This window comes from Muscardinus avellanarius (assembly GCF_963383645.1).
Source record: "Muscardinus avellanarius genome assembly, chromosome: 4".
Classification (NCBI taxonomy): Eukaryota; Metazoa; Chordata; class Mammalia; order Rodentia; family Gliridae; genus Muscardinus; species Muscardinus avellanarius.
The window spans coordinates 91,643,205-91,668,242 of NC_137789.1; the positions used below are offsets into that span (position 1 = coordinate 91,643,205).

Genomic DNA, 25,038 nt, shown 5'->3' on the forward strand with positions numbered 1-25,038 from the left:
CCGCCGACCGACGCACGCAGCCAGGCGCGGAGGCGGGGAGCCTGCGGCCCGCGGGCGCCCGGGCAGGTGGGCGTGGGCGGCCGGCACGGGCGCGGCGGGCGGCGGCGGGCGGGCACAGGCGCGGCGGGCAGCCCGGGGCAGCGGCGGGGTCCTGGCTGGGGTGGACAGGGTTGCGGCGGGCGGAACGGTGTCTCCTTCACTTCGCCCTCCAGCGCGGCTGCTGCAGCCCGGTCCCCAGCGAGCCGAGCGGCCTGAGCAGCGAGCGGCGGCGGCGCCCCTGCGGAGACCACCAGGTACGGCGGCGCCCACCCGACGCCGGCCCGGGCCTAGGCCTCCGCGGCCCGGCGGGAGGCCGCAGCCGGGCTCGGGTTCGGCCCCGGCTCCCTAAGATGGCCGCGCTGCCCCGCGCCCCTCGCCCCTCTCCGTCCGAGACCCTCTTTTGGCTCTTTGACGCTCTCTGACCCCTGTTGACCGCACTTCTTGTCCCATCCGCAGATCACCTCTTCCAGCGGCCTCGCCATGGCGACCTACGGACAGAACTGCGCGCGGCGTAAGTAGAGGGGACATCTCTGCGGCACCGGGCGCCGGTGCCCCGGGGTCGAAACCAGCCGATCAGGAACCGCAGAGGGCCCCCCAGCCCGCCCCGTCTCTCCAGTAACTAAGGGAATCGGCTCCTTTCGGCGGCCGCTGGGTCTTCTGACCGCTGCCTCTGCGGCGCGGGGACGGCTGCGGGATTTCGGACCCCGGGGCCGCGGCCAGAGCGTTGGGCTGGGGCTGCATTCACCTTCCGCCCTTGGACGTGTCTTTGATAAATTTGAAAGAAGAGTTATGAATTGTTGGATTCCGCTTCTGGAGGACTAGCCAGTCATTTTTCTAGAGGAAGTGGTTATCTGCTTTGTGAGAGACAAGGTCATTCCATGTGCTCCTAAGGGTGTGGACGCGCTTTGTGGAATGAATGAGCTGGTGTAAGAACTCAGATTGCTTTCCCCTAAGCCGCACTGCATTGGCGGAAGATTTGAGAGGCCTTTCAATAAGTATAAAGTACCATTTGATGTTTAGTTGATGTAGACACTAAGTTGAGGTGTGGATGCCTGTAATTTTTCTAAGTCCCAATGTTTAAGTTCCCAGAGCATTAAGTTCCCATTTCTTCCCACTCCTGACAGTTTTGGCTCAGGCAGATTGTTAGATGAATTGAGTTCTTCACGGATGACTTTGATTCATTTAAATCAGCCCATTCCAGCAGATTTTGGGCAGATATGTGTGTGTACACTTTGGATTAATTGTACCTGTCTGGCCCCATGAGCTGAAGCTCTGGACACCAAATTTAGGAAAAATAGATCTGTTTTTCTATTTTGGGAGGGCTTTTTCTAGTTTGTATAGTCACATGGTTGTCTATTTTAGAAATAGGCCTTTCATGAGGAAGTCTCCTTCATGGATCAGTAGTTTTATTGTAATCCTGGTGGTATCAAACTACTTTGAGCAAATTGGACTGCTTGAATTTAAAGATCACCAGTGGGTCAGGGTCTAATTATTGGACAAAAAGTGGGAGAACTGGAGCATTTAACACTGGAATGTTTTTTCTTAACAGCAATGTGCATTCCTCCATCATATGCTGACCTTGGCAAAGCTGCCAGAGATATTTTCAACAAAGGCTTTGGTAAGAACTTTTTTTTCTTTAATTTTAAATCAAAAGTGACAATGTGTGCTTAGATTCCTTAGGGAAATTAATTCTTTAGACAGTAAGTATCTTGCTGTATTAATTTTGGTTATGTTTTAGATTAAACTTTTATTAAAAGAAACATTAGCCTACCCCATTTTACCACCATATTTTTAAAATTTTATTATTTCTTTATTTATTTTTTTATTTATTTTTGGTGGTACTGGGGTTCCTGGAAACCCTTCTACCTCCGGGCTACACTCCCAGACACCTATTTTTTATATTTTTTATTTGGAAACAGGGTCTCTTAAGCCAGCAAGGCTGGCTTCAGACCTGCGTGATCCTCCTGTCTCCGCCTACCAAGCACGGGATTACAAGTGTGCGCCTCCATGCCCGGTCACCACCATATTCTTAAGGATTTTAACTATTTAGGAAAATGCAGCTTGTGAAGTGGTGGCACATGCCTATAATCCCAGCTACTTGGGAAGTTGAGGCAGGAGGGTGGCAAGTTTGAGACCAGCCCCAGCAGCTTACTAGGATCCTGTATCAAGATCAAATAAAAATGGCTGGAGATGTAGCTCAGTGTTCAAGGCCCTGGTTTAATCCCTGGTATTGAAAAAAAAAAAAAAAAGAAGAAGAAGAAGAAGGGAATGACAAGCAGTTTATTTATTTTCTTTAGTATAGCTTAGGCCTTGGTTGACTAGAGTTGTGTGGTATTACTGTATCAGTTCTGTGGTGATTTGTACTTTTGAAAGGGTTCCATGGTTTTTGAGTGAATTGGATTCCACATACTCCCTCCTCCTTAGATTACTGGAGATACTCCTTTGAGATAAGCATTCTAAATGTCTGTTTTGATAAACTTTTGGCTATTCTGAGTTTTAAAGTCAAACATTTTTCTCATCTTACATTTAGGTTTTTTTGAGTGTGATACTAGATGGGGATTGAACCTAGGTTGGTTCTACTTCTGAGCCATACCCTTGCCCTGTTTTAAAATAGTGTCTTGCTATGTTAACCTTGTGTTGGTCTTGAACCTGTGATCCTCCTGCCTCAGCCTCCTAAGTACTGGAATTACAGGCATATGCTCCCATACCAGACTTGATGATTTAGGTTTAAAAATAGTTTTGAGAAGTTGGACACTATAGAGATGTTCTGTCTATTTATTATATATAGAGAACTAATTTTTACTTTATAAATTTTAAAAAATAAGATTTATTTTTAAATTTTATTAAGCACGTGGATGCGCATGCTTGTAATCTCAGTACTTGGGAAGCTGAGACAGGAGGATCACAGATTCATGGCCAGCCTCAGCTACTTAGCCCCTGTTTCAAAATAAAGAATTAAAAAAAGAAAGGGCTGGGGGTGTAGTTTGGAGGTAGAATGCCTCTGGTTCAATCCCCATTACCATACACAAAAAATTAATTTGAATGTTGTGTTATCAGTACATTTTTATCTCTCTCCATGAATATGTAGAATCTTTTTTTTTTTTAATGGTTCTGGGGGATGGAACCTAGGGGCCTTCTACCTCCGGGCTACACTCCCAGAACTTTTTTTTTTATATATATTTTATTTGGAAACAGGGTCTACTAAGCCAGCTGAGGCTGGCTTCGAACCTGCGCGATCCTCCTGTCTCTGACTCCCAAGTGCGGGGATTACAAGCATGCGCCACCACGCCTGGCTAGAATCTGTATTTTTAAAAATGTGCTGACCACAATAGGAATTCATCTTTTACACAAAATAATCATTTTGCTTTTTTTTGTCCTATGCTCTTTTAAGGCTTTGGGTTGGTGAAACTGGATGTAAAAACGAAGTCATGCAGTGGCGTGGTGAGTGTTAGTTATATATTAAGTTCTGATTAAGCCCCATAAAGTAGTCAGAATTGAAAGCTGTCATCTACCTGTTTTAACCTATAAAAAAAGGTAAAAATTAATTTGTATATGAAATTATTTGTTTTGACTTTGAATAAGATTGCTGATTCTCATGGAGTCTTCTGTCATATAACTTTTGTCGTATAACTCTGTGCACAGGAAACTTGGGGAAATTCTGGCCATGTGGGGCTCTGTTTACCCAGGTAGATTATAAGCTTAATCTTAGCGGCAGAGAACCTGTTCGACTTTTTGGTAACCCTTTCCTTATCAGAGTTCTGAGTATAATAATACTTATTAATTTAACTCACTTAAAATTTACATAATTCACATTCTAGAAGTCTGCATGGAGATTTCCATGTGTTTTGTGAATATATCAAGTTCCGATTTGAATGTTGTTTTTTCTTTTTGGTGCTGGGGTTTGAACCCAGAGCCATGCACATACTAGGCAAGTGCTCTCACCAAGCTCACAGCCCCAGCTCTGGCTTGAATGTCTTTAAAAAGGTTAATATTTAGCCAGGTGTGGTGGTGCACCCTTGTAATCCCAGCATTTGGGAGGCTGAGACCTGGCCCTCTGCAACTTAGACCCTGTTTCAAAAAATAAAGAATAAAAAATAGGGCAGGGGGTGTAGCTCGGAGGTCGAATGTCCCTGGGTTCCATCCCCGGTCCTGCAAAAAAAAAAAAGAAAGGTTAACATTTGATATTTGGATGGTGATCCTTCCTAACAAACTTCTATAAAGGGAGTAAAGTAAAATTTATTTTTGTAGCCAGGAGCACTCCAGTAATCTAAGTACTTGAGAGGCTGAGACAAGAGGATCACAGTTTTGAGGCCAGTCTCAGCAACTTAATTTCTGTTTCAAAATTTAAAAAAAAAAATGGATAAGGCTGGGTGTGGTGGTGCATGCTTATAATCTCAGCATAGCATTTGAGAAGCTGAGACAGGAGGATTACAGTTCCCGGACAGCCTCAGCTACTTGGTGAGGTCCTTTGCAACTCAGTGAGACCCTGTTTTAAAATAAAGAATAAAAAAATAGGGCTGAGACTGTAGCTTGGAGGTAAAATGCCCTTGGGTTCCATCCCTAGTACCACCAAAAAAAAAAAAAAAAAAGGCTAAGGTGTAGTGCAATATTAGAAACCATCTGTTCTATTCAGTAACTAGTACCATCAAAAAATTTTAATTTTGTGTAGTTTTTTCTTATTTTAAAATTTATTTGGAGATTTTTTTGGACATTGGGTATATATATATTAAGATGTTTTGGTTATCTTAGTTAATTCTAGTTTTAGTGTGTATAACTGGTATTTATTAAAGTTCTTGTAGTTTATGCCTAAACTTGTTGAGTTTCTGGGATTTTATACTTGTCATATCTGTCATGTGGTTTCTTTGGTCGTCAAGGAAGTTTGGGTATTTAGTTATGGTTGTGTGACTTACTTGGTCAAGGTAACAGGTTACAGAGAAATTTTTTGTTGTTGTTTTGTGGATTGAACCCACAGCCTTGTGTGTCCTACCACCAATCTACACCCATGGTGGGTTTTTTTTTTTTTTTTTTTTGTGTGTGTGTGTGTGTGTGTGTGTGTGTGTGTGTGTGTGTTTTGTGGTACTGGGGTGGAACCCAGGGGCATTCTACCTCCCAGCGACACCCCCCAGCCCTATTTTTTATTCTTTACTTTAAAACAGGGTCTGACTGAGTTGCAAAGGTCCTCACTAAGTAGCTGAGGCTGGCCTTGAACCACAATCCTCCTGTCTCAATCTCCCAAATGCTGGGATTACAAGTATAATATGAGCCACCACTCCTGGCTGTGTGTGTTTGGAGGGATATACTGGGGGTTGAACTCAGGGGTATTCTACTTCTGAAATATACTTCCCATCTTGTTTCATTTTTTAGTTTTGAAACAAGGTCTCAGTAAGTTACTGAAGGCCTAAGTTGCTAAGACTGGCCTCACACCTGTGATCCTCAAAAGTACTGGGATCATAGGTGTGCACCATCACGCCTGGCTATGTTCCTATTCTTAAATCTGTTAAGGCCCCTTATCAACACTTATTTATTGAAATATAAAAGGCTTCTTAAAAAGTGAGTTAGAAGACTTAATCTTTGTGTTTAAAGAGCATATTTTGTAGTTGGAGAGACAAACTAACCTGAAAATAATCAGTGAATTATGTCAAGTACTAGACTGATTATCCAAAATCTTTGTTGGGAAGGCTTTTTGGTGGTGCTAGAGATACTGGGGATTGGACTATCACAGCCACTTTTAGTTGAAAATTGCTGCAGGGCCTCACTAAGTTGCCCAGGTGGCCTCAAATCTATGATCCTCCTTTCTCAGCCTTCTAAGTACTGGGGTTGCAGGCAAGCACCACCACACCCAGGTAGGAAGGGCTTATTATGCATAGTTAGTTAAAATGATAAGGAAGTAGGTTTAAGATCATAAAGGATGAATAGGAACTGAATTAGAGTATGTTTGTGTTTACACTTAATGTATATAATTTAAGTGTCATGGTACAGGTGCTGTAATAAGTAACTGACCTCAATTTTAAGTCCCAAAGGCCTGACTTTTTCTCAGTTGAACTGTATAGATGCTCACACTAACCCAAAATGTAGAAGCCAGAATGTGTCGCAGTGGAGGAAGGATACAAGCTCCATCATTGCTGTCAGCTGGCTTAATTCTGGTTCTACAGGGTGAAGTTGGCTTTGGCTCTTGAAGATTGGCACGTGGCTGGCTCTTGATCTCTGGTCTGAGGGATGGTGGTGTGTGGGGCCTTTACCATCATTAGTCATTGTCACCCAGGACTAAAAATTTCTCCTCATACATATTCCTCGTTGTGTGTGTGTGATATGTATGTAATATGTATGTAATACTGTTTTCCTTTTGTGTAGAGCACATGAAAATGTGCAAATCTTTCACAGTGTTTGAGTTAATCCTCCAAAGGTAGGTTTTACTATTATAGTCGAGGGAACAGACCCTAAAAGTTAAGCATTTTTATTGTTACTAATTTAGTAAATGCACCTAGAACTGGTCACTGGGATTCCTGATTTTACATGAAATGTTATTTCCTAACACAACCTAGGGTATTTTAGTATGAAATTGAGTACCAAGTTTTTACTTGAAATTCCTGTTAATGAAAGTATGTAATTTCAGGAGATAGTAAGACCCAAGTGAAGTATGCCTACTCTTTCCCTCATTGGTATTTTAGTTATTTCCTCACTCTGCGGGTATTATAATTTCTAATTGGTTTTTCTATTTTTTTATTATTATTTTTTGTGGTACTGGGGATGAAACCCAGGGGCCTTCTACCTTTGGGCTACAGTCCCAGACCTATTTTATATTTTATTTGGAAACAGGGTCTCTTAGCCAGCTGAGGCTGGCTTCGAACCTGTGTGATCCTCCTGTCTCAGCCTTCTAAGTGCAAGGATTACAAGTGTGCGCCACCATGCCCAGTTGGTTTTTCTATTATTTCTGATCAACTATCTTTAGACTTAACTCTCCAGTGACAAAAGTATAAAGCTAGCCTAGCATGGTGGCATACCCTTGTAATCTCAGCATTTGGGAGGCAGAGACGGGATCCAGGTTTACGGCCAGCCTCAGCTACTTAGGCCCTTTGCAACTGAGTGAGACCCTGTTTCAAAATAAAGAATAAAAAACGGGCAGGGGATGTAGCTTGGAGATAGAATGCTGCTGTTTTCTATCCCCAGTACCCCCAAAATATATATATATATAACCATCATTGATAGAAAATGGTGCATCAGAACTTTCAGATGTCTTTTTTTTTTTTTTTTTTTTTTTGCTGGTCTGGAGGTGAAAGCCAGAGGCATTTGACCTCTGAGCTACATCACCTGCCCGTTTTTTTATTCTTTATTTTGAAACAGGATCTCACTGAGTTGCAGAGGGCCTCACTAAGTAGCTGAGGCTGTCTGTGAACCCCCGTCCTCCATTCTCAGCCTCCCGAATGCTGGGATTACACGCATGCGCCATCACGCCTGGCTTGGATGTCATTTTAATATTTTCTCTTGGAACATTTTAGTTGCCTGCCTATATACTGAACTCTTTAAGAATGTTAAGTACTTAAATTATCTGTTGCAGATTTTAAATTTCAGATGGGCCTTCCTTCTTAACGCTTTTAAGATTTTTGTAAAATTGATCCAGGTGTGATGGTGCACGCTTATAATCCTAGCATTTGGGAGGCAGAGACCAGAGAATCGCAGTTCATGGGCAACCTCAGCTGCTTAGCGCGGCCATTCGCAATTCAATGAGACCCTTTTTAAAAAAATAAAAGAATAAAAAATAGGACTGGGAGTGTAATTTGGATGTAGAATGTTCCTGGCTTCCATCCCCAGTAGTGGGGGAAAAATTTATTTGTAAGATTGGAGATTTTACCTCTGACCTTAGCCCTATTTATTTATTCTTTTTTTTTTTTTTTTCTTCAGTACTAGGAATTGAACCCAGGGACATTCTACCTTTGAGCGACACCCCCAGATTTTATTCTTTATTTGAAACAGGGTCTCACTGATTCAGAGGGCCTTACTAAGTATTTGAGGCTGGCTGTGAACCTGGGATCCTCCTGTCTCAGTGTCGCAAGTACTGGGATTATAAGTATGTACCTCTGCAACCCACCTTTAATTTTTATTTTGAAACAGGGTCTTGTTAAGTAGCTGAGGCTGGCTTTGAGCCTCCTATCCTCCTGTCTTAGCCTCCCAAGTACTGAGATTACAAGCCTGCACCACCACCATCCTTTTGTTTCTATGTGGTGTGCAACTAGGGATTAGTAGGTTACCTATTTGCTTACAAAGACGGTTTTATGTAATGCACTTTATTTGATCCTTATATATTAGACTATTTTCTACCAATATCAACTAAACATCGTTTATTTTGTTATATATGATACAAAGCAGCTGTTGAATAAATATGTAAATCCCTTTTTAGAAATCAGAATGTATAAAATGGTTGGAAAGGCGTGGAAACTGGTAAATCTTCCTTCCTTCCTTCCTTCCTTCCTTCCTTCCTTCCTTCCTTCCTTCCTTCTTTTTGATATACTAGGAATGGAGCCCAGGGGCATTCTACCTCCGAACTATACTCCCAGCCCTATTTTTTATTCTTTATTTTGAAACAGCATCTCACTGATTTGCAAAGGGCTTCACTAAGTGGCTGAGGCTATCCGCAAACCATCATTCTCCTGTCTCAGCCTCTCAAATGCTGTGATTATATTAGTGTGTGTCACCATGCCTAGCTTGGTGGAGACTTTATCTCAAAGAAATAGAGATTACCAAAGAGCTTTAAGAAATCTCTTGTATGTGGCTTGGACTGCTATAGTGGGTGCTTTTCCCTTTAAGAATTTTCTAGGAAACATTTCATAATAAAGAGTCTAAGTTATTGTAAACTCTTCCAATGATGGAATGTATGGTAAACCATATTGACATAGTGTCTTAATATCAGGTAGAATATTAGGTACTTAAATTATCTGTTGCAGATTTTAAATTTCAGATGGGCCTTCCTTCATATCACAGCCACTCCCCCTCCTTTTTTGCGGTACTGGGGATTGAACCAAAGGCATTGTACCTCTGAGCTATATCCTTGGTCTTATTTTTATTCTTAATTTTGAAATAGGGTCTCACTAAGTTGTGGAGGGCCTCACTAAGTAGCTGAGGCTGATTGCAAACCTTTGATCCTTCTGTCTCAGCCTCCCAAATACTATGATTACAAGCCTGTGCCGCCATGCCCAGCTTCCTTGGTATCTGTGTGTGTGTGTGGGGGGGGGTATTGAGAGTTGTACTAGGGTATTCTACCTCTGAGCTACCAGTCCAATTTTTTATTCTTTTTTTTTTTGGGGGGGGGTACTGGGGATAGAACCCAGAGGCATTTTACCTCTGAGCTATACCCCCAGTCCTGTTTTTTATTCTTTATTTTGAAACAGGGTCTCACTGAGTTGGAAAGGGCATCACTAATTAGCTGAGGCTATCTACGAACCACAGTCCTCCTGTCCAGCCTCCCAAATGCTGGGGTTACAAACGTGCACCACCATGCCTGGCTTTTTGTTCTTTATTTTGAAACAGGGTCTCACCAATTTGCTGAGGGCCTCATGAGGTTGTTGAGGCAGGCCCAAAACCTATAATCCCTCCTGTCTCAGCCTCCCAAGTACTGGGATTATAATAAGCATGTGCCACCATGCCTGGCTTGCAGGTTTCTTTTTTATTTTATTTATTTATTTATTTATTTATTTATTTATTTATTTATTTGCACTACTGGGGATTGAACTCAGGGACATTTTACTTCTAATGAGCTCTACCCCCCCAGCCCTATTTTTTATTCTTTGTTTAGAATAGGGTCTCACTAAATTTTGGAGGGCCCCACTAAGTAGCCAAGGCTGGCCATGAACTTGCAATTCTGTCTCAGCCTCCCAAGTACTGGAATTACAAGCATGCCCCACCATGCTGGCTCAGTTTTGTTTTCATTACCGAGAGCCTCACTAAATTGCTGAGGTTGGCCGTAAACCTGTGATCCTCCTTTCTCAGCCTCCCAAGTAGTGGAATTACAGATGTGTGCCACCATATGCAGCTTGCTATTTATTTATTTATTTATTTATTTATTTATTTATTTATTTACTTTGGCAGGTTTAGGGATGGAACCCAGGGGCATTCAACCTCCAAGCTACACCCCTACCCTATTTTTCTTTTCTTTTCTTTTCTTTTTTTCTTTTCTTTTTTTGTGAGTCTGGAGATGGAACCCAGAGGCATTTGACCTCCGAGCTATACCCCCTGCACTATTATTTATTCTTCATTTTGAAACTAGGGTCTCACTAAGTTGTGGAGGGCCTCACTATGTAGCTGAGGCTGTCCATGAATTGCTATCTTCCAGTCTCAGCCACCCAAATGCTGGGATAACAAGTGTGCGCCACCATGCCCAGCTTACTATTGATTTTTGAATATAAGATTTTCCTTAGTAGAAATTTTCTTAAAAGGTATATTTTAAGGAGGGAGGAGGGAGAAGGAATGGAGCGAGAATTGGGGAAGGGCTAAATGAGTGATGTGTGCATGTATGCCTCTGCCATCTTATACTCCATTAAGACATATGACTACAATGCAGCAATTAAACAAAGACAAAAATAAAATATAAATTTTAAATATTAAAAAATATTAAAGTCATATTTAAAAAATGGTACACTTTAGCTGGGTGTTGTGGCGCACGCTTGTAATCCCTGCGCTTTGGAGGCCAAGACAGGAGGATCACGCAGGTTCGAAGCCTTGCTGGCTTAAGAGACCCTGTTTCCAAATAAAATATAAAATAGGTCTAGGAGCCCAGAGGTAGAAGGGTTCCATCCCCAGTACCACCAAAAAACAAAACAAAAAAATGGTATACTTGTCTGGGCATGGTGGCATATGCCTATAATCCCAGCTACTTGGGAGGCTTAAGTTAGGCAAGAGGATCACCAGTTCAAGGTAGCCTTAGCATATTACAAAGGAACAGGGACATAGTTCAGTGGTAGAATGCTTGCCTACCATGTACTATGCTGTAGGTTTAGTTTCTAGCACCACAAAAAGCAAAACCAAACAGAACCACTATCCACCCCAACAGTTTGTTGTTTCTTTGAGAATTAGATACAAATCAACTTGTGATTGGTCAGAAATGTAAGCTTTAAGTAAAGTGGCAGTCAGCTAATTAAAGGTTAATTTGTCATTGCAATATATGCTCAGGGAGTAGTACAGGTGAATAAGTAGGAGTGTTTTTATGTCAGGCAGTAGATTTTTCCAGGCATATGAGAAGGTTCATGAGATTATTTATTGTCTTATTAGGAATTCTCAACATCTGGTTCATCTAATACAGACACTGGTAAAGTTACTGGGACCTTGGAGACCAAATATAAATGGTGTGAGTATGGTCTGACTTTCACAGAAAAATGGAACACTGATAATACTCTGGGAACAGAAATCGCAATTGAAGACCAGGTATCATTTTGAAATAATGTTTTAGTGTTAATTTTTATTTTTGTATTCCAGAAAGGAAATAAAGCTGAATATAAATTCTTTTTCTTCCAAAATAGATTTGTCAAGGTTTAAAGCTGACATTTGATACTACCTTCTCGCCAAATACGGGGTAAGTGTGGACATTTTTATCTGCATTAAAGAGGAATTAAAGCATTCCTCTTGTCTGTTTAGGAAAGATATATATTTGTTTGATAAATTGCTAAACTGCCTTGCAGTAGTTAATTTCTCTTCTTTTGGAATCCTATAGTTGATATTGACTTGCTTGCAGATATTTGCCTCTTTTTATTGTGGCACTAACTTGGGTAATTAGCTTTTTTCTGAAAGGCTTTTGTGACCGATTGATTCCCTGTTCTGCAAAGCAGTCTTCCTATCATGGGGCAGTCCCAGCTGTCACGTGTCCTTGTTGTTGGTTCATTGAGCTGTTGTTTTAACCCTATGATTTATGTTGCTACTTCCTTTACTTCCAGTCATCCTGTGTTTAACTCTGTTATGTGCCCTCTCTGCTGGAGCTATATGTGTATATCTTTCTTAATGGCATCAGTTTCAAGTCAGTTTGTTCTTTTTCCAGAAAGAAAAGTGGTAAAATCAAGTCTTCTTACAAGAGGGAGTGCATAAACCTCGGTTGTGATGTTGACTTTGATTTTGCTGGACCTGCAATCCATGGTTCAGCTGTCTTTGGTTATGAGGGCTGGCTTGCTGGGTACCAGATGACTTTTGACAGTGCCAAATCAAAGCTGACAAGGAATAACTTTGCAGTGGGTTATAGGACTGGAGACTTCCAGCTACACACTAACGTGTAAGTATTTTTTTTTTGTGGGGTATTTTGATGTAGACCTTGGAGGAGGGTATCTGATGTTGCCTCCTGTTATCTCTTAATCTAGTTTCAACTGTGTGTGTGTGAGTGTTACTGGGGATTGAACCCAGGGATATTCTACTTCTGAACTATACCCTCAGCCCTATATTTTGTGTGTGTGTGTGGGGGGGGTACTGGGGTGGGACCCAGAGGCTTTTCTACCTCTGGGCTATACTGTCAGACCTATTTTATATTTTATTTAGAAACAGGGTCTCACTGAGTTGCTGAGAGCCTCACTAAGTAGCTGAGGCTGGCTTCGAACCCATACGATCCTCCTGTCTCAGCCTCCCAAGTGCTGGGATTACAAGCGTGCACCACCATGCCTCGCATCAGCCCTATTTTTTTTATTTTTTCCCTTTATTTTGGAACACGGTCTCACTAATTGTAGAGTACCTCACTAAGTAGCTGAGGCAGGCTGTGAACCTGCAATTCTCCTGTCTCAGGCTCTCAAGTATGGGGATTATAAGTGTGTAGCACCATGCCTGGCTAGGATTTCTTTTAACATTAAAAAAAAAAAAATCATCCTTGCGCCAGGCGTGGTGGCACACACTTGTAATCCCCGCTCTTAGGAGGTGGAGACAGGAGGGGATCGCACAGGTTCAAAGCCAGCCGCGCTGGCTTAAGAGACCCTGTTTCCAAATAAAAATGTATAAAAATAGGTCTGGGAGTGTAGCCCCCCCAAAAAAGCACCTATAACTATTTCTAGGGTACCCCTCCAAAATGTATAGTAAAAATGTTAGTTTTATTTTGAATGCTGAGATAGTAAATGTTCACATCATATTTCATATGAAGCTTTATATATTTTCACAAGAAGAATAATTTTTCTTTTTTTTTTCTTTTTTTTTTTTTTTTTTTTTTTTGGTACCCAGGGACATTCTACCTCTGAGCTACACCAAGCCTTACTTCTTATTTTTCAATTTTGAAACAGGGTCTCACTGAGTTGCAGAGGGCCTCACTAAGTAGCTGTGGCTGGCCGTGAACCGGGATCCTCCTGTCTCAGCCTCTCAAATGCTGGGATTAAAAGTGTGCGCCACTATGTCCAGCTGATTATTCATTTTTAGTACAGTGATTCCTCTGGATAAATATACCATGATTTAGTGTGTCAGTTCTTTAATGGAGATAAGAGTTAGGAAAAGATCTTTTAAGATTTTTTTGAAGCCAGCCTCAGCTACTTAGGCTCTTAGCAACTTAGTGAGACCCTGTTTCCAAATAAAATATTATAATAGGTCTGGGAATATAGCCCGGAGGTAGAAAGCCTTTGGGTTTCACCCCCGGTACCACCAAAAAAAAGTTTTTTAGTGGAACTCTAAAGACCAACATGAGCATTTCCTCTGTCCTCAGCTCTGGGGATTGAACCCCAGAACCTTGTGCAAGCTAGGCGAGTACTCTACCATTATCTATATGCCCAGGCCTAGCTGTGGCATTTGTTTAAATGCAGTTCTACCATATCAGCCTGTGCCTTAGAAGTGATTACATTATCTATTCCAGATTTATTTATTTATTTATTTTTTGTGGGTCTGGGGATGAAACCTGGGGGCATTGGACCTCCGAGCTATACCCCCTGCCCTAATTTTTATTCTTTAATTTGAAACAGGGTCTCACTAAGTTGTGGAAGGCCTCACTAAGTAGCTAAGGCTATCCCTGAACCGCGATCCTCTCGTCTCAGCCTCCTGAATGCTGGGATTACAAGCGTGCACCACCACACCTGGCTCCCAGATTTACTAATTTAAGATATCTTATAGCAATGATGGGACAGAATTTGGAGGATCCATTTATCAGAAAGTATGTGAAGATCTTGACACTTCAGTAAACCTTGCTTGGACATCAGGTACCAACTGCACTCGTTTTGGCATTGCCGCTAAATACCAGTTGGATCCCACTGCTTCCATTTCTGTAAGTACTTCTGGAGCTTAAAATGGGGTTTTTGGCTGTTGGGAATTAATCTTGGTTATGTTGAATTGTATTGGAGATTTAAATTGTGTGTCAATCCATAGTTGCTGGGTGTGGTGGCTCATGTCTGTAATCCTGGTACTTGGGAGGCTGAGATGGGAGGATCACAGGTTCAAGGCCAGTCTCTGCAACATGGAGATAACTTAGCAACTCAGCAAAGCCCTTTTGAAATAAAAAAAGGCCTTGGGTATATAGCTTTGAGGTAGAACCTTTCCTGGGTCCAATCCCTAGGAACAGCAAAAACAACAAAAATTGTGTTGAAAATTTAAATTGTGATTAAAACAATGCCTAGTTTACTTATCACTAGGATTAGAGTTTGGGATGCTGCTTTTTCTTTGGACACTATTAGAGGTTTGCTTTTCAGGCCAAATTGTGTACTATTTTAACTTCAAGCTGCCACAATAGTGTTAATAATAACCTGAAGAAGCTGGGCATGGTGATACAGGCTCATAATCCCAGTACTTGGGAGGGTGAGATAGGATCACAGGTTCACAGTCAACCTCAGCTGCTTAGGCCCTCTGCAAGTTAGACCCTGATTGAAAATAAAGAATAAAAAAATAGCCAGGTATGGAGGCACACGCTTATAATCTCAGCATTTGGGAAGCTGAGACAGAAGGATTGTGGTTCACGGACAGCCTCGGCTACTTAGTGAGGCCCTTTGCAACTCAGTGAGACCCTGTTTCAAAATAAAGAATAAAAAATAAGGCTCAGGGTTTAGCTTGGAGGTAGAATGCCCCTGGGTTCTATCCCCAGTACTGCAAAAAAGAAAAAAAGAAAATAGGGCTGGATGTTTAGCTTGGAGGTAGAATGCCCCTGGGCTTAATTTCCAGTATGGCAAAGTAATAATAAAATAACAATAATAATGCCCTGGGCTCAATCTCCAGTACTGCAAAATAATAACAACAGCAGCATCAACTATTATAACCCTGAGGGTGGTTATGATAATAATATTATTATTACTCTGAGGGTGGCCAGTGTTTTGGGCCCAGAGCACTTCTGGTTTGTGTCGGGGATTAATATACTTTAATTATTACTTTGTCTTTTTATAGCTTATTAAATGTCTTCAGATTAGATCTGAGAGGTCCTTGGTACAAAGCTATTCTGCAGGTGAAGATGAGGCTTGGCGAGGGAAGGACTTAACACTACTGCCGGGGTCAGAGGGGAGGAGCCAGGACTGGAACCCCTGTTTTTTTTTTTTTTTTTTTTTTATTTCAGTCCTGTCCTTGAATTAGCAGCCTATCTTGGTTTGCCCTGGATTCCCTCCTGAAAGTCCTGCATCATGAGAATCTCCTCTCTCCAAAAGGCAAAGTGGGATGCTGTGTCACCCTAGTCCTGTCTGTGGGCTCTTTTCTGTTTATCTCATTAGCCATCGTGGTTGAAGTAGAGAGTGCCGTGTGAAGGTACAGAGAGGCTGGTGTCAGTTTCAGGCAGATGAGTGGCTTTGTGTCATTTGCTGATAGGTCAGGGACTGCCTGTACTGTATGTACTTGGAATGAAAGAAAGTTAAACCGTCCGTGAGCGTCATTTCTGTTAAATAAAGTGCTCTTCATCTCCCCCCCCCCCCCCTGCGCGGTACTGGGATTGAACCCAGGGGCATTCTACTTTATTTTTAATTTTGATTTTTTGCGGGGCTGGGGATGGAACCCAGGGGCATTTGATCACCAAGGTATACCCCCTGCCCTATTTTTTTTTTTCTTTATATTGAAACAGGGTCTCACTAAGTTGTGTAGGGCCTAAGTAGCTGAGGCTATCTGTGAACTGCGATCCTCCTGTCTCAGCCTCCAGAATGCTGGCATTACAAGCGTGCGCCACCACACCTGGCATTTTTTATTTTGAAACAGGGTCTCATTAGGTTGTGGAGGGCCTCGCTAAGTAGTTGAGGCTGCCCGTGAACCTCCTTTCTGGCCTAGACTAGTCACCCACAGCCAGAACCAGTGGCCTAGTGACAAGTGTGAGAATGTAAATTGTTGAATTAATGGCTGGTCTGATTCTGCAGAGGAAGTACTTGTCTTGGAGATTTTAGGAAGAACGCTGAAAATAATAATGTGTGTATCTAAGTCACAAATGTAAACTTACACTGCATACTTCATAGGTGTTGTGTGCCTCTAGCAAGCCTTTTGGACTTCCACAGCCACATTTTCACCTGCCTTTGTACTTAGATTCGATTGGACAAAGTTGATTTTTTGTGTGTGTATAGATTGGTTAATAGACTTATGATGTATGGACATTTTGGGGTGAGACATTCTAATAGACATCAAGAGTATTCTTGGACCCTGTTTTCAGTGGTTAAGAATCAAGTGGAACTTAGTTTTTGCTTGGCTTAGTATACCATATTAAATTTTATTAGCTTGGTACAGTGGCAAATGCCCTTATCTTGGTGCTTGATTGAGGCCAGCCTTGGCAATTTAGGTAGGCCCTCTTCAGCTTATAGAGAACCTGTTTCAAAACAAAAAATAAAATAGGGCTGGGGTGTAGCTCAGAACAAGCCACAGTTTAGTCGCTAGTAACACACACACACACACACACACACACACACACACACACACACACACACTTATCTCAGAGATGAGTTAAAAAATTGAACTCTCATGGCCAGCCTCAGCTACTTAGGGAGGTCCTGTTTCAAAATAAAAAATAAAAATAGGACTGGGGGCATGCCCTTGGGTTCAATGCACAGTTCTGCAGAAAAATTAAAATAATAAAAAAGGACTCATCATAATTACATGATAGGGGTAATAGAGAAGCATACAAGAATTTTTCTTTCCATGCAAAAGTTTTCTTAAAGTTGTTTTTTGAATTTTATTTTAGGCGAAGGTGAACAACTCTAGTTTAATTGGAGTGGGCTACACTCAGACTCTGAGGCCTGGTAAGTATTGATAAATGAGGATTGTTCACAGTACTTTAAATGTTAGTTTTTACTTCTCAGCTTATTTTGCAGACCTTTCAAGCCATACAGGAGCTGACTATTTTCTTCTTTTGCTGGTCCATTTGGAAGTTGTGGCTTGCCTTAACATTTCCCCAGATGCTTATCCTCAGAAAAGACACATTCTCCTGCATAACCACTATTGTCACACCTAAGACTAGCAGTGGCTCCTTATTGAGTACTCACTCCCCACATTCCACACTTGTACCTGGAAGGTCACATAGTAATTTTTATTATTTATTTATTTATTTATTTATTTATTTATTTATTTATTTTGTGGGTCTGGAGATGGCACCCAGGGGTATTCTACCTCCGAGCTATAGCCCCTGCCCTATATTTTATTCTTTATTTTGAAACAGGGTCTCACTGAGTTGCGGAGGGCCTCACTAAGTAGCTGAGGCTGTCCGTGAACTGTGATCCTCCAGTCTCAGCCTCCCGAATGCTGGAATTACAATCGTGCACCACCACGCCCAGCTACATAGTAATTTTTATTTCATCAAAGTATAATTCTGGTACTTGCAAGTCTGAGACAGGAGGAATATAGGTTCGAGGACAGCCTCAGCAATGTATTGAGAATCTGAGCAATCCAGTGGTACCCAGTTTCAAAACAAAAAATAAAGAGGGCTGTGAGATGTTACTTGATAGTAGAATGCCCCTGGGTTCAATCCCCAGTACCATAAAACAAAACAAAGTTCACCCATTGTTTTTGGTTGTTTTTGTCTCTATGGTATTGTTTACATAGTATTTTGTTCCTTTGCTATGTTTTCTAGAACAACAAGTCTCAAGTTTGGGGTGTATGCTTGAATAACCTGAGAATTTTGTTCAACATTCAGATTCTAATCCAGTAGATCTGGGATGGAGATATTGACTAGCACCGAGCTTTTCCCCCTTCCTAAATACCCCTCCATACACACCATTTTGTAGTACTGGGGATTGAACCCAGAGGCATTCTACCTTTTTTTTTTTTTTTTTTTTTTTTTTTTTTTTTCGGTACTGGGGATGGAACCCAGGGGCATTGTACCTCCAAGCTGCACTCTCAGCCCTGGTTTTTAGTCTTTAATTATTTTTATTTATTTACTTTTTGGTGGTACTTGGGGTAGAACCCAGGGGCTTTTCTACCTCCGGGCTATCCTCCCAGACCTATTTTATACTTTATTTGGAAACAGGGTCTCACTAAGTTGCTGAGAAGCTCACTCAGTAGCTGAGGCTGGCTTCAAACCTGTGCGATCCTCCTGTCTCAGCCTCCCAAGCACTGGGGTTACAAGCGTGTGCTACTATGCCCAGCTTAGTCTTATTATTTATTGTTTGTTTGTTTTTTGTTTTTTGGTGGTACTGGGGTTCCTGGAAGCCCTTCTACCTCCGGGCTACACTCCCAGACCTATTTTATACTTTTTAAAATTTGGAAATGGTCTCTTAAGCCAGCAAGGCTGGCTTCGAACCTGCACGATCCTCCTGTCTCCACCTCCCAAGCACAGGGATTAGCATGCACCAACAAGCCCGGCTAGTCTTTTTATTTTTGAAACAGGGTCTCACTGAGTTACGAAGGGCCTCGGGCCTCGCTAAGTAGCTGAGGCTGTCCACAAGCAACGATCTTCAGGTGTCTGCCTCCCGAAAGCTGGGATTTACCTGGCTGTGGCATTCTACCTTCTAACTACACTCCTAACTCAAATTTTATTTCTTGTTTGGAAGCAGGGGTCTCAGTAGGTTGATGAGAGTCTCACTACGTGCTAAGGCTGTCCTCAAACCTGCGATCTTCCTCTCTTATCTTCCCAAGTACTAGGATTATAGCCTGCACCACTATGTCTGACTTCCCCAAAATATTAAAGTCAAAAGATGTTACAGTGAATACCCATACTATTTATGCTGTCAGTAGCTTACCCCACCCACACAAGCCTTACCAACTGAATTCTTTACTTCCAAGCGCCCCCTGGTGGCCGGTGCTAGGTGAATTGCAGGCTGAGGAAGTGATAGGCAGGCTCTGGGATCCTAGAGAAGGCTCAGTCTCCCTTGGTGAACTGCTTCAGACCCATCATGTCGGTATGCTGTGTTTACAGGTGTGAAGCTTACACTGTCTGCTCTGGTAGACGGGAAGAGCATCAATGCCGGAGGCCACAAACTTGGGCTTGCCCTGGAATTGGAGGCTTAATGCAGCTGAAAGAAACCTCTGGGAAATGGATATCAGAAGATTTGGCCTTAATATATTTCCATGTGACCAGCAGGCTTCTTTTCCCCCAAGAAGGTGATCAAAACAAAGGATGATCTAAACAAGAGCTGTATTTTAAATATTTAGACAGTTACTTGTTAGCTGGTTTCTAGTTGAATTGGTTATCTCTCTAGTTACCAATGCTGCAGTCATGCAGTCACTTATACATTATTTAAATGTATTTAACTGTTAAGTGCGAACCCACCAATAATGAAATAGACCTTTATGAAAACGGTGCAATTGTGTGCATGTTTGTTTTTATGTCCTTTTAACACTGAATATTACCATTGAATGAGATGGATCAGTGGATGTTTTGAGATGAGGTTCAAGATTTTTTTTGTTAAAGTCGGCCATCACCATTACTTTTGGTATTCCAGAACATTACAAATTATGAATAAAACAAGTATACATAATTAATGGCTCCAAGTATTTGCAGAATTAACAATTTGCCAGCTAGGCTTCATTCTCCCTGGTATGTAGCTAATATTTTTCCGGTGAGCATCTTGCTCTTAACTGAAATCTGTGCCACAAAGTCCCCTGTGTCCTTAGAATAATCCCATGAGATTGTGGGGGCTACACTAAGTGGGTACACGCTGTCACTCCAGTTTCTAAAGTTGTGCAGAATTACATCGGATCATCGTTAGCTCTGGAACTAGCTGGACGGAGTAAGGAAGAAGACAAGAGAATGTGGGGCGGTGCTGAGAGGTGTGTGTGTATGTCACACCCCTGAGCTGTTGCTGCTAAAAGTGAACCAGGCTCTAGATTTTTTTAAATTTTTTTTTAATTTTTGGTGGTACTGGGGTTCCTGGAAGCCCTTCTACTTCTGGGCTACACTCCCAGACCTATTTTTATATTTTTATTTGGAAACAGGGTCTTTTAAGCCAGCGTGGTTGGCTTTGAACCAGCGCGATCCTCCTGTCTCTGCCTCCCAAGCGCAGGGATTACAAGTGTGCGCCACCACGCCCGGCCAGGCTCTAGATTGATGGGAGGGGGAGCAGAGCGGGGTCTAGACAGGGCCAGGTACCAGAGGGGCCCAGCAGGGGTCCTTACCCAGAAAAGCTGAGTTGAGTATGTCAGTTTGAGTGACCAGCACTAATAGGTGTTTCTAGTTGGAAGGAAAGAGCAAGTTCTCTGATGGGAGGAGAGGTTTTTTTTGGTTTTTTTTTTTTTGTTTGTTTTTTTTAATTAAAGGCAGACTGCCATGTGCAGCGCCTCATTTGGATGTGTCTGGAGTCTTGGAAGCTTGACTACCCTACGTTCTCCTACAAATGGACCTTGAGAGCTTGTTTGGAGGTTCTAGCAGGGGAGCTCAGCTACTCGTATACCCTTGACCGAAGACCGGTCCTCCTCTATGCGGGGAAGGTCGTCCTCTGGGACCGAGCGCGCAGCTTCAGGAGGGATGCACATGGAGCAGTGAGGGAGGAAGGGGACACCCGCCTCGCCAGCCAGGTCAGCTGAATCAACCCTGGTGATCAATAGGGTGACAGATGTTGCAGCCAGATCGCCTTCACATCCAGGAGAGATTTTGAAGGATAAAATGAAAGCTCAGAAGGGAGAGAGTTGTCTAACAAATCTCTAAGACATAGTTTGAAGCTTGAGAAAACATGAAAAACTCATTCAGGAAACACTAAGAGGCTAAAAACTTCCAGAGCTCAAGAAATCACACAGACTGAGGGGCGCGAAGGCCATGCTGGCTGTACTGTGTCCTACAGAATGGGCTGGAGTGTGTGTCACAGGACGGTGTCCCCAAGAGGCCCTCCCCAGGGCCTCTTGGGATTGGGCTGGGACCTATTACTAGGTAAAAACACGAAAGGTGTCCTTTCAAGGTACAAGGGAAAGTAACTCTTGTACTTGGGGTGTAACACAGACCAGCTGATTAGCTGACTTTGAACTACTGGTGGTGCCTGGCCTGAAGGAAATCTGGTTACAGGGCTGCTGCCTCGGCTAATCAGCATGCTCCATGCACAGTCTAGACTACTGTGCACAGGTGAGAGTTCCTGGTTTGTCAGCAGCCTACTTAAAAAGTAGATTGGACCTAGTCACACGTGTGTGTGTGTGTGTGTGTGTGTGTGTGTGTGTGCGTGCGTGCGCGCATGCTGGGGGTTGAATCCAGGGACATTCTATGTTAGAGCTATACCTCCAGCCCTATCTTACTCTTTTTTTTGTGGTACTGGGGGTGGAACCCAGGGGCTTTCTACCTCCAGGCTACACTCCCAGACCTACTTTATATTTTTACTTGGAAACAGGGTCTCACTAAGGTGCTGGGAGCCTCACTAAGTAGCTGAGGCTGGCTTGGAACCTGTGCGGTCCTCTGTCTCAGCCTCCCAAGTACTGGGATTACAAGAGTGCACCACCACATCTGGCTTATTTATTTTGAAACAGGGTCTCACTAAATTGCTGAGAGCTTTGCTTAGTTGCTGAGGCTGGCTTTAGTCTTGTGATCCTTCTGTCTCAGCCTCCCGAGTACTGGGGTTACAAATGGGTGCCACCGCACCTGGCTCCTAATACGCTTTTATGATTTAGGGAATGAAGGGTGGGTGTATGCCAGGGCCCAGGATTGTGCAGAATGCAAGGTAAGTCCTAGGAGCAATGGGGTTTCAAACATCTCCAGTTACCCCTGTGGTAGTGCTTCCAGCAGCCTCCAGGTGCACCACTGTCCCCCGGCCGCCTTGGATTCCAGGTGATACTGGGGATGGAACCCAGGGGCTTTCTACCTCCAAGCTACACCCCAGCCCTATTTTTTTATTCTTTATTTTGAAACGGTCTCACTGAGTTGCAAAGGGCTTCACTGAGTGGCTGAGGCTGTCCTCGAACCACGATCCTCCTGTGTCAGCCTCCCAAATGCTGGGATTATAAATGTGCACCACCATGCCGGGCTTAAAGCCACTTCTGCCTAAGGCCTTGAGATGTTCTTTCCTTGTTAATGGAAAGAACCTGACCTTCCATGGGATGAGTGACAAAGTGTGTGTGAGGTAGGTGCTCTACAAGGCCTGGCTCCTTTTCTACCTCCCCTCAGATTGATGGTACTTGGAAACCTAGTTCTTCGTTCTCCAGGAAATGTTAAAAATTGCCTTTTTTAAGCAGACCCTGTCAGTCTGCTTCCCACAGGGTCTGTCTGCTTCATACCTCTGACAGCAATCTCAACTTCAGGATTTATGGAGATAGTAAGATACATATTCAAGCCAACCTTGAGTTCCTTGGGTCTAGGCCAAGTTGCCTGGTTCTCAGTCATTGGCCAGACTGGGCTTCCACTGCATAGGTGAGGCAGGGAAATTGACTGTTCTGTGGAAATAAAAGCCAACTCCTGCAGAACTGTCCAATCCAGGAAGTACCTGTGACCTCTGATCCCTGCAAGGCACCCTCTGTCATATCCCAGGTGCCTTACCAGGCCCCACTGCACTGAACCCGGGAGCCAAGGAGGCTGTGCCTGCATCCAGCCCTCAGACCCTGCGGTGGAGGCACGCCTGAGGATCTGGGCCACATCCCCGGCAGGGGAAGAATGGCTGTGCCATCAAGGGTCCCCTTTTCCGAAGAAACTGGCCTGCGACCCACTGCACAGCTCCAGATAGGCTCACCAGGCCATCAGTCCCGGCCCCACTTTATTATCAGACTTAACACAGGGTCGGTGCCTGGGCTTCCCAGGTTCCCTCCCTCGAGCCATAGGGCGGGCCCTAGATCTTGAAGGCCAAAGTGAGCCCGTCGCCCAGGGGCAGGAGGCTGACATGGACCCTGACGTCTCGCCGGATGCGCTCGTTCAGGTTCCGCACGCACTCGGTCTCGGAGTCCCCGGGCTGAGGCCGCAGCACCTCTCCGCGCCACAGGACCTGCGGGGGGCCGGGCTCAGGGAGGTGCGAGACCCAGGTGCTCAGCCCAGAGCCTGGGGTCCCGCGGCAGTGTGCTGCGGGCTGAGCCAGGAACCCAGCCCCTAGAGGGAGAGGAGAGGAAGCCCTTACCCTAAGGACGGCGAGCACGCCTCCGGGGCGCAGCAGCTGCAGGCACCGCTCGTAGTAGGCGGTGCAGTGCTCCTTGTCCGCGTCCACCACGGCCACATCGAAGGTGCCCGCCTCGCCCGCCGCCAGCAGCTCGTCTGGGGAGGGAGAGGCCAGGCGGGGCTGAGCCGGTGGGGCTGCGCCTGCAGTCCCGGCGGTCGGAGCGGGCCCAGCAGGCAGGTCCCCGCAAGTGGGTGGGGGCTGTGGGTTCCCGGCCCGCGGGGCAGACCTTTGGGGCGCGCAGCCAAGGCCTCGGGGTGCTCACCCAGGGTCTCCAGGGCGGGCTTCAGCCGAAGGTCGATCTTGTGCTCCATCTCCGCCTGCAGGAGGAGCGAGGTCAGAGCCCCAGGCCCGCTCGCCGGGCGGACGGCCTCGGCCGCGCGGGGCTCTCACCTGCCTCCACAGGGGCCGCCCCAGCTCGGGGGGGCCCGCGTCCACCTCGCAGGTCACCACGCGGCCGGCGGGGGGCAGCGCCAGCGCCAGCGCCAGGGCGGAGTAGCCCGTGAACGTGCCTGCGGGCGGGCGGGACGCGGCCTTAGCCGGCGGGCGGCGGCCTGGCGACCCCTCCCCAGGGCCCGCCGCGCCTACCCAGGTCCAGCGCCTTCTGGGCCTTGACGAGCCGCGCCAGGTTGGCCAGAAGCTGCGCCTGCTCACAGCTCATCATGGAATCCCCCTGCTGCTGCTCCAGGGTCAGCTGTGTTAGGGAGAGTGACAGTCCCGCCCGTCACCCCCCGGCCGGGGAGCCCGAAGCCCGGGGCCGCCGCCGCCCGCCGAGGCCCCCAGCCCCCCGCCGACGGGACGCCGGCCCGCTGACCAGCCGCAGGCTCCGCAGCGCCGGGTGCTCGCGCACGGAGCGGCTCAGCAGGTACTGCCACAGGGGGCTGTCCTCGGGGGGCAGCAGGCGCTGCTGTCGCCGGAATCGCCAGGGGGGCCACCGCCTCCCTGCCGGGCGAGGGTGCGGTCAGCGCCCGGGCCGCCCGCCGCCCCCCCCCCGCCCGGCCGGCCGGCCGCTCACCCAGGAGCAGGCCCGCCGCAAAGGCGGCGCCCAGCGCGGCGGAGCCCAGCGCCAGCGCGGCGGGCAGCGAGGGCCGCGGGACGAGCGGGGCCATGGCGCGGCGGGCCCCCGGCGGCTCGGCGCACGTGCTTCGGGGACGGACGGGACCGCGACCCGCCCGGCTCCTCCGCGCCCGGCCTGTCCTCGGGGCGCGGCCGCGGGCACCACCTGGCGGCCGCAGCGCGCACTGCAGGCTCCGCGCCGAGCTCCGGGCACCATCTAGTGGCGCCCGCCGGACAGCGGCGGGACGCGAGGCCCGCGGTCCAGGGTCCGGATTCCAGGGCGCGAGTCCGCGGTCTGGACTCCAGGCTCCAGGAGCTCGAATCGAATGCCCGTAACCGCCTCTGCTTTCTCCAGCTAACATTTCAGCTGAAGCCCTTAGGGCATTAGTAACAGGAAACAGTGTAACAGTGTAACAAGTACAAGTGATACAAATGAAGGAATCAAAAGAATCAAAGAGCCCAGGCAGGAGGCTGAAAGAGAGAAGGATCCGGCCCTGGATGCCACGCACACGAGCGTGTGATCTTGGGCCTGGCCAAGCCTCGTGTCCTTTCTGCAATATAGACCACAATCTCA

The 25,038-nt window shown here is 45.4% G+C and overlaps 2 protein-coding genes across 4 annotated transcripts; one reads left to right on the top strand and one right to left on the bottom strand.

Annotated features, from left to right (window-relative positions):
• Positions 1 to 519: 519 nt before the first annotated feature.
• On the top strand, positions 520 to 19,362 carry VDAC2 (voltage dependent anion channel 2; the record flags this gene model as incomplete). 3 transcript variants are annotated; one of them, XM_080693554.1, is made up of 9 exons in its annotated part: positions 520 to 550; positions 1,589 to 1,657; positions 3,431 to 3,480; positions 11,299 to 11,451; positions 11,547 to 11,599; positions 12,059 to 12,286; positions 14,086 to 14,236; positions 17,102 to 17,159; positions 19,271 to 19,362. In XM_080693554.1, 9 exons carry the CDS (start codon positions 520 to 522, stop codon positions 19,360 to 19,362), a joined length of 885 nt encoding a protein of 294 aa, XP_080549680.1. The 3 variants fall into 3 exon arrangements, with proteins under 3 accessions (XP_080549680.1, XP_080549681.1, XP_080549682.1); XM_080693555.1 differs by lacking the exons at positions 520 to 550; positions 14,086 to 14,236 and having other exon boundaries at positions 1,591 to 1,657; positions 12,059 to 12,284; XM_080693556.1 differs by lacking the exons at positions 520 to 550; positions 12,059 to 12,286 and having other exon boundaries at positions 1,591 to 1,657.
• A 3,728-nt stretch (positions 19,363 to 23,090) lies between these two features.
• COMTD1 (catechol-O-methyltransferase domain containing 1) lies at positions 23,091 to 24,517 on the bottom strand (the record flags this gene model as incomplete). Its single annotated transcript, XM_080693878.1, has 7 exons — positions 23,091 to 23,243; positions 23,373 to 23,506; positions 23,674 to 23,728; positions 23,802 to 23,920; positions 23,997 to 24,102; positions 24,223 to 24,350; positions 24,424 to 24,517. The coding sequence occupies 7 exons, from the start codon at positions 24,515 to 24,517 to the stop codon at positions 23,091 to 23,093; spliced, it is 789 nt and encodes a 262-aa protein (XP_080550004.1).
• Between the last annotated feature and the right edge of the window lie 521 nt (positions 24,518 to 25,038).